Source organism: Callorhinus ursinus, unplaced genomic scaffold (assembly GCF_003265705.2).
Source record: "Callorhinus ursinus isolate GAN/ISIS: 27379988/994484 unplaced genomic scaffold, GSC_fseal_2.0 scaffold38, whole genome shotgun sequence".
Taxonomy (NCBI): Eukaryota; Metazoa; Chordata; class Mammalia; order Carnivora; family Otariidae; genus Callorhinus; species Callorhinus ursinus.
This window is the reverse complement of record NW_027397100.1, coordinates 14,644,556-14,653,753: the sequence shown is the minus strand read 5'-3', so window position 1 is coordinate 14,653,753 and position 9,198 is coordinate 14,644,556. Positions and strand designations below refer to the sequence as shown.

The 9,198-nt window shown below is 53.8% G+C and overlaps 1 protein-coding gene across 1 annotated transcript; it reads left to right on the top strand.

Annotated features, from left to right (window-relative positions):
• The first annotated feature begins 4,147 nt into the window (after positions 1–4,147).
• SRXN1 (sulfiredoxin 1) lies at positions 4,148–8,987 on the top strand. The gene is made up of 2 exons (XM_025876551.2): positions 4,148–4,500; positions 7,948–8,987. Exons 1-2 carry the CDS (start codon positions 4,279–4,281, stop codon positions 8,149–8,151), a joined length of 426 nt encoding a protein of 141 aa, XP_025732336.2. The 5' UTR covers positions 4,148–4,278; the 3' UTR covers positions 8,152–8,987.
• Positions 8,988–9,198: the final 211 nt, after the last annotated feature.

Below are 9,198 nucleotides of genomic sequence, written 5' to 3'. Positions count from 1 at the left end.
TTAATGTTCCTTTTACGGCACAGAAATCCTTTCCTCTTCCCAAACACTTAGAAAAGTCCTCTGTAGACCCCAATGCCAGCTGAATGAGATTCTTTGTCAAAAATGAAAGAGAAAGGGAGGAGGAGAGAGCCCAGGAGAAGGATGGGGAGAGCAGGTAGTCAGAGACTTTGGCTGCAGACAACAAACCTGGACTCTGGCTGGTTTGGACAGAAAAGGAATTTATTGATGTCCTGCCCCTAACTCCCTTGGACCACCTCTGAGGTCATACTCTAAGCAGGCAGCTTCATCCTCTGGGTCCTCAGACGCTTGCTTAGTTTGAGTACAGAGCAGTCAACAATGGCAGAAATGAAACATCCTCAGGCCACCCTCAACCAGTGAGGGGCAGGAGTCAGTGAATAAATACCCAGCCCCCTGTCCCTCAGGGGGACAATTCTGATGCATAATGCTTCTTCAGAGAGTCCCTAGCAGAAGTGAGCCCCACTTGCCCACCAAGTTAACCTGCTCATCAGCGTACCCTTTATTGGCATTTCTTCCTTCCCCAGTACTTCCTGGCATCGCCTCCTACAGTAGATGTGTGTTCCAAAGATGGCCACAACACCTCCACCCACAAGCTCTTTTAGAACTTTGCTATTCCTTCCATCAAGAGATAGAGTCTCTGTCCCCTTCCCTTGAGCCGGCGGGGGGTGGGGGGGGAGGAAAATTCTTGTGACAGCTCCTGCAAATAGAACACTGCAGAAATGATGCTATATGACTTCCAAGACTAGACTGGAAAAGGCCACGAAGTTTCTGCCAGGTTCTCTTAGGACACTCACTCTTAGAAGGCAGCCGCCATGCCATTGGGAAGCCCAGGCCACATGGAGAGGCCACATGTAGGTGTCCTGGCTGACAGGCTGTACCATCCAACAGATGCATAATGGAAGTCACCTCCAGATGATTCCAGCCCCGGCCATCAAGTCACTCCCCACTATTGAGTCACCTGGATGATGGCCCAGACATTGTGGAGAAGAGACAAGCAGTCCCCGCTGTGCCCTGTCTGAATTCTTGACCCACAGACTCTATGGGGATAGTAAAGTGATTATTTTATGCCACTACGTTTTGGAGTGGTTTGTTTTGCAGTGCTAATAACTAGAATATTTCCCAAATAAACTACCTGCACACAGTCCCTGTCTCAGCATCTATTCCAATATAATGGAATTGCTGACTGGGCAGGTCTGGTCAGGGTCCATCCAGGTGGGGTCCATCTACCCCACCATGGCATCTGTCCCCCAACACAGTTCTGATAGTGGGGAAAGAAGGTTCCCCATAGGAAAACTGGGTTACAGCTAACAGGCTTTGCTAGTTCTTTTTTTTTTTTTTTTTAGATTTATTTATTTATTTGAGAAAAAGCACGAATGTGCACAGGGGGAAGGGGCAGAAGGAGAGAGAGAGAATCCCAAGCAGACTCCCCGCTAAGCACGGAGCCTGATGAGGGGCTGGATCTCATGATCCTGAGATCATGACCTGAGCCGAAATCAAGAGTCAGACGCTTAACTCACTGAGCCACCAGGCGCCCCCAGACCTTGCTCATTCTGTTCAGCAGCCAGGGGCCATGAACTTCAGGGAACAGTGGACCCTCCTGAACCCAGAGGTTAGTGCCAATTAAGCTAAGCCAATCATGGTAATTCCACTCCCCTTGCCAAGGATTGGTTTGGGCATGGACATGCGATATAATTCTTGCCAACGAGATAAGAGGAAAAGGCTCGTGGGCAGGGAGTGGAGGAGTAAGGAATGGTGAGTAAAGCTTTCTTCACTCTTAAAAAGAAGCACAAAGGGATGTCCTAAGTTCTGCCTTTGAAAGTTGTTGTATAGTGAGTGATGTGATGCTTGGAGCTACAGCAGCCATCCTGGGACTGCAAGGGGGCAAGCTCGAGGATTAAAAACCAGAACACAGAGGATGAAAAACTAAGAACCTACTGCCTACAATGGCAAAATGGGGCATTACACAAAGCATGGAGCCCTTAAGCGAACCCTCACAAATCACACCCATAACAACTTTGAGTGACGCACAGTATTGTTCATCAGAAAGGTAATGAGTTCAGGTACAGAAAGTGTCAGTAACTAGTCCATGCAGCGGGCTCCCCTCCCCACGGTGGGTACCATCTCTGGTTTTCTCCAGTTAAGACGGTGATATGCATTCCCCATGCAGATGCCAACCAGGGTGAAGAGGAGGACAACCAAACCAGATCAGCCTGTATTTACCAGATATGCCTGTTTTCAGCCAGGTCTGAGACTGTCCAACCTCCTCGCTTTTGCTAGAGCTGTGTGTTTGGCTGGAATGTCCTTCATGTCTACCTTCCATTCAACACCACGCATGTGCCACGTACCTTTCTAAACACTTCATGCGTTACTCTCACTCTCCCTGGCAATCCAGAGAAGAAACTGAGGCAAGAGAAGGTGAGTTAGCCCCCCCCAAATACACACACACACCCTCAAGTCACACGATTTAGTACGTGGTGGAGTCAGGATTCAAATCCACGCCATTCAAGTGACTCCAAAGCCTACACCTGCTTCTTCCCTCTCCCTCCCCAGGACCAAGCCGCAAGTTCCAGTCTGAATGCCTCTCCCCCAGGGAGCCTTTCCTGATGCGCTCAGTCAAATAGGGCCTCTCCTTCAGCCCTCTGGATGTTCATCATAAAACCAGTCACGTTCCTTGGTTACTGCCGTGGAAGCACTGATTTACCCCCCACTTTGCCCTCCATCAGCCATTATCCCCAAATGTTCCCCAAATCTCCCCACAACCATTTTAACAGAAGAGAACGATGAGGCTCAGAGAGGTTAAGCAACTTGCCTGAAAACACACAACTAGACAGTGGCCCAATGGTATCCAAACCCAGGCAAATCTGTGCCAAACTCCTAATGTTGCCATGGATGCTGATACACACCTGGAATTCAAACCAGGAGCCTCTGGGGCGCCTGGGTGGCTTAGTCGTTAAGCGTCTGCCTTCGGCTCAGGTCATGATCCCAGCGTCCTGGGATCAAGCCCCACATGGGGCTCCCTGCTCCGCAGGAAGCCTGCTTCTCCCTCTCCCACTCCCCTTGCTTGTGTCCCTGCTCTTGCTATCTCTCTCTCTGTCAAATAAATAAAATCTTTAAAAAATAAATAAATAAACCAGGAGCCTCTGCCTACCTCCCCCTGGGCCCAGAGGATGCTGGGTGCTGAACCTGGGCATCAGAGGAAAGAGGACTTTGAATGGGAGAGAGTGGGGCTGGCACTCAGCATGTCTGGACCCAAGTCATCACCACCACCACCACCCACCCCGCCCCACCCCCTCCTCAGCCTCAGTGTCCACATCTGTAAGCAGGTGTTGGTGGCTAAGGGGTCCTGGGAAGGCTCAGATGACTTTCATTTTCAGCTGCCCTACCTTGGACAAGCAGTTCAATAATTCTACATCTTAGTGGTGCTGTGAGGATGCGATGAGAGAGTTAGTGCGCATGCTTAGGGCAGTGCCCACACATTGTCAGCAGCATTCCAGAAGGCTCCTTGTGACAGTTACTTTGGCTGAACAGAGGCAGCCAGCAGTGAGGTACAGAATGTACTCTGGAGTGAGACAGCCTGGGTTTGAACCCTGCCTGGCTCAGCCACTTACTAGCTCCGTGACCTTGGCCGAATCACTTACAGCTCGCTGTGCCTCAGTCTTCTCATCTGTAAAAAGGGAATAATAATCACACCTATCTTGCGGGGTTGTTTGGAGACTGAAATAAGTTAATACCTACGCAAAGTGTTCCCAACAGCGCCTGACAGCACCAGATTCGCAGTTTTACTCTTGTCGGTATTGGTATCGCCTCCTTGGCCATTCCGGCTACTGCTCCGACGGCCGGGGCCGCCGAGCACCGCGGGTTTTGCCGACTCATCCTCGCCGGGCAGGTCCGGCCGCCCCCCTCGTCCCCGTCCCCGCCCCCGCCCCCGCCCCCGCCGCGGGCCTGAGTCACCCCGGCCTCCGCGTCAGCCGCGCCCCTCCCGCCCCGCGACCTGCAGACTCACCCTGAGTCAGCCTGCCCGGGCGCTTCCACTCCGGGACGCGGCGAGGCAGAGGGGAGGCTGCGGGGCGCCCCCCGGCGGACAGGCCAAGTCCCGCGCGGGCCGCGGCGCGCAGCCGGCGGGGAGCGCGGGGCCGGACCACTTCCGGGCGGGGGGGACACGCGCTCGCCCCGGCGGCCGCCCCCGCCGCCTGCGCAGAGTGGTACGGCCCGACCGGGGTTAAAGCTCGCGGGCCGCGCGGCTGCGGCGGCGGCGGAGCGATGGGGCTGCGCGCGGGAGGAGCGCTGGGCAGGGCCGGGGCCGGGGCCGGGGTCGGCCGGGGGGCGCCTGGGGGACCCGGGCCGAGCAGCGGCGCGCAGGGCGGCAGCATCCACTCGGGCTGCATCGTCGCGGTGCACAACGTGCCGCTGAGCGTGCTCATCCGGCCACTGCCGTCCGTGCTGGACCCGGCCAAGGTGCAGAGCCTCGTGGACACGATCCGGGTGAGGCCCGGGGAGGCGGGCCGGAGGGAGGGCTCCGCAGGAGGGAGGTCACACTGGACTCGAGACGGGACTGGTTCCAGGCGCTCCGCCGGGGCCCAGCATTTGCTGTGTGACCTTGAGCAAGGGGCTGGGTCTCTCTGGGCCTCTGTTTCCTCGCTTGAGCAAGCAGGAGATTGGAGGAGATGATTTAAAAAAAACGATCGCGAACTCTGTTTATAAAGCTAGCACTTGCAGTGCCCAGGAGCTGTTTCAAGTGCCTGAGCTTCATGCCAACCCTGTGAGGTAGATGCTACTACTGTCCCTCTTTTACAGACGGGGAAACTGAGGCACGGAGGATTTTTTTTTTTTAAGGTAGCTTGACCAAGGTCAGGCACTTTGAAAGTGGCACAGACTGGCTCCAGTGCCCAGCAGCTTGGCCACCACACTCTGGAGTTAAGCCATGCTGTCATTTCTGGCTGTTACAGTCAGTGGCTGTGGGACTGGACATGTCATGTCTGCTGGGAGGCCCTTGCTGGAACTGGATCTGGGAGAGGACAGGGATCAGCCCCATCACTGAGGGAGGGTGTTGAAGAATGGGGAAGTGATCCTGGCAGGAACTTTATGGGAGGAAAGGAACATGTGTGTCAGGTTGGGCCTGCGTAGCATCGTGTCACCTTCCCCCATCAGACCCTTGGAAGGTGGTCCTGGCGGACTCCAAGGCCCCACCAGACCCCTCTACAGCTCCCCAGATTGCCACAGGGCCTGCTCCCTCTCTTGGCTCAGGCCTCTGCCCCCTCTCTGCCCTTGCTAACACTGCCCTGGCCTCTCAAGATTACCCCCCTTAACCCGAGGTATTTTCCCATAAAGCACTTCTGTCCCTCAGGCTTATATATTTGTTTGCGTTCTATGGTCTGTCTTCTCAGGTCAACTGCACAAAAGCGGGGACTTTGGTCATATCCTGGCAGTTTCCTCAACACTAACTAGCATGGTGCCCAGCTGTTTGTGGAGGATCTAGCCGTGTATGTGCTCTCCCACCCCCAGGCCTTTGCACAGGCTCTTTTACCCCTGCCAGGAACTCTTCCATCTCTTCCTTACTGTTTCTAACTCCTTCTTGGTCTTACTGACCCAGTGTCCGTGTCTTCCCTGATGCCCCCCTACTGGGTTAGTGGCCTCTTGTGGGCCCCCAGACACCTGCATGCTCAGCAGCGTAGCTCCGATCCCCCTGGGTGTTAATGGCCTGTTTAGACACCTGTCTTCCATGCTAGAACCATATGCTCGTGGAGGGCAAGAACCAAGCCTGTCTTTACTTACCATATGTATTCATTTTCTATGGCAACTGTAACAAATTGCCAGGAGTTAGTGGCTTAAAACAATACAAATGTGTTATTTCCTAGTTCTGTAGTTCAGAAGTCCAAAATGGGTCTCCCTGGGCTACAATCAAGGTGTCAGCAGGGCTGCATTCCTTCTGGAGGCTCTTGGGGAGAATCCTTTTCCTTGCCTTTCCCAGCTTCTAGAGACCACCCACAATCTTTGGCTCATGGCTTCTTTCCCCCCATCTCCAAAGCCAGCAACATCAGACCTCCTCTTTTGCCTTTTCCACTTTCAAGGACGCCAGTGATTACATGCAACCCATCTGGATAACCCAGAATAATCTCTCCATCTCAGGATCCTTAACTTCATTCCATCTGCAAAGTCCCCTTGGCCTACCCAGGCTTCAGGGATTAGAACGGGGACGTTTTGGGGGGCCATGACCCCGCCCACTCACCATCGTGCCCCCCGGCGCCCAGCACAAGGCCCGTCCGGCACCGGCTCCTCGTTCATGCCCCTCTGCCGGATGGGCTGTGCTCCACACCTCCCAGGCGTCAGCTCTGTGACTCTTCACCTGCAGCGCCAGAGAGCATCCACACCCATTTTACAGATGAGGAACGGCTCTCAGAGAGCTGAGGCCGTTTGCTCTGGGTCCCCCAGCAGCTCCGTGGAGGAGCTGAAATTCAGATGCAGGATTTTTTGGGTTCCAGAACCCCCGCCTGTCACTGCTGGGCCTTACTGCTTACTAGTCATTTCTGGAATAAATGGATAAATGAACCCATCAAATAAGCATAATAAAAGAGAACCCATGGGCCAGTTGGCAGGAGGCCTCCTAGGCAGCTCACGCCTAATGTGGTCTCCCCACTGTGCTCCATCCCCCCACCCCCACACCCCCACACCCCCTCCCGCCACCTTGGGCTTTACCCACTCTGCACCTCGCTGCTCAGGCCCCTAACAGAAAGTCAACCTGGATTCTCTTCTTCCTCTTCTCCTTACATTCAGCCCTTCTGCCAGTCTCCTCCGAGCTGCCCCCATGTCCTGAACCTGTCTGCCTCTCCCTGACCCATCCACGTCCTCATCCAGACCAGGGTCTTCTGCTGGATACCTACTAAGGCCTCACCTTGGTTTCCCCTTTGTCCACCCCTTTGTTTTGGTGAAACCTGCTCTCTCATGACAGCTTTCTAGAAGGGTCATCCAATCATGTCACCCGCCACTGTTAGAAACCAACCTGCACAGTCTGGCTCCTACTGACCTTTCTGACCTCTTATACTCCTCCACCTCCAGCCCATTCTGTTTACACTGGCCTCCTTGCCATGCCTCCAGCATGGTGAACTTGTTCTGGCCTCAGGGCTTTTGCATTTGCTGTTCCCTCCAGTAATACAGAGCATACATTACTGAGCACTTTCCATGTGCCAAGCATTGTTCGGAGTGCTTTACATACACTTACTCACTTAACTCAACAGCTCTATGAGGTGGGTCTCTTGCCTTCATCCCTATTTGATAGACGGGGCAGGTGAGGCGCAGAGATTAATTGTCCAAGATGACGTAGCAGTTACGTAGCAGAGCTGAGATTTGAACCTAGGCAGTCAGGCTCTGACTCTATAAACTGTTCCACCTGTCTCTCTTCCCAAGCCAACTCCTCTGCGTTGCGTCTCTGCTCCCTTGTGACCTCAGAGAGCCCGCACGGATGCCCATCCCGGGCCTGTCAGCCTGTGTTACTGTCCTCACAGCATAGGTCATTCCAGCTCTCAACTCTTTCGTTCCATCTGCCCCACCAGACTGGAGTCCCGTGAAGGCAGGGGCTATGCCTGGCCCATTCTGGCTGTACTTTATTCCCGGAGTCTAGAACAGGGCCAAACAGAGAGTGTGTATGTGGTATAATAATAAACTGATAAATGTTTAACAACCTGGTCTCTAGGGGGGAAGAGCCCTGATTTGTAGCATCTGCTCGTTTCCCTGATGTAAATCAGTGTGGCTGATTTTCAAGCTACTGAGTTGATGACAACCAGCTCACAAAATTTCTGAATATTTAACAGTTGTCTCCCATAAGCCAGCATGAGCCAGTGAGTACCCTGTTGGAGCTCAGCGCCGGTTAACAGAGTCCACACCGCAAACCACCACGCCTTGCGCCGTGCTCACTGACACTGTCCTCTTCTCTAGGAGGATCCAGACAGCGTCCCTCCTATTGACGTCCTCTGGATCAAAGGGGCCCAGGGTGGTGACTACTTCTACTCCTTTGGGGGCTGCCACCGCTATGCGGCCTACCAGCAGCTGCAGCGAGAGACCATCCCTGCCAAGCTTGTCCGGTCCACCCTCTCAGACCTCAGGGTGTACCTGGGTGCTTCAACACCAGACTTACAATAGCAGCCTCCTTGGCGCCTCCCAACACTCCCAAGAGCCCGGAAGACACAACCTGGCCTCTAGGGCACCAGGCCATGCAGGAAACGATCGGGCTCAGGGGCACGTTCTCTGTGCCAAGGGGGCGGTCTGACTCTGAGCACCTGTTCCACTAGCTGCAAGACCGTGGACTCATTACTGAACAATGTGGGAGCCCCAGATCCCACTGCTGCAGAAACGGGGACGTGTCTTTGCTCTCGAGGTATTCTTGAGAGAATGAAATGGAAAAGGAGATGGGTTGGGAGAGCGACCTGTTCCTGGCTCCAGATTCCCAAGCACAAGGTCCTACATTTTTGTCTGTGTATCTCCCATTATGTGGAATACGTTCAGCTGCAAGTAAAGGAAAGCCTAGGTTACAGTGGCTTAAACAAAGAGAAGTCTGTCCACACAGCGTGAATTCTGGAGAGAGGTGGTATTGCTTCAGCACCCCAGTGAAGATAGGACTCACATCTCTGATTCCATTTGGCCTTGTTACTTCATGGTCAAAGATAGCTGCTGGACCTCCAGAAATTGTGGCTGTGTTCAAGGAAGAAAGGTGTGGGGGAGGAAGAAGGGCCAAGCCAGCTGTCGACTTCTATCATGAAGTCAGACCTTTTTCAGAGGCCTGTTTCCTGTTCTACCCCCTGCATATTTCTACTTAGGTCTCCTTGGCCCAAACCAGCTACAGTTGCCACCCCTGGCTGCGAAGAAAGCCAAGATGGCAGGGAACAGAATTGTCATAACCAGTAGACCCTTCATACTCCATCCTGTGGAACCGGCACACCGCTTCCTGAAATAAAATCCCATTACCAAGAGAGAAATAAGGAATTGTGTATCAGCTAGTCTTTGCCGTGTAACAGACCATCTCCAAACTTGACAGCTGAATGCACGTCATTCATTTGCCTACAGTTCTGCAGGTTTGCAATTTGGGCTGGACACATGGGGATAGTTCTGCTGGGCTAGCCCAGCATCACTCCCAAGGCTGCATGCAGTCAGCTATTACCTCGAAGAGGGCTGGATGGTCTAAGATGGCCC

Bases quoted from the DNA above. Each gene is read 5' to 3' on its own strand.
- SRXN1 (XM_025876551.2), top strand. From the start codon at position 4,279: ATGGGGCTGCGCGCGGGAGGAGCGCTGGGCAGGGCCGGGGCCGGGGCC. The intron at 4,501-7,947 runs GTGAGGCCCGGG...CCTCTTCTCTAG, and splicing joins GCCTCGTGGACACGATCCGG to GAGGATCCAGACAGCGTCCC.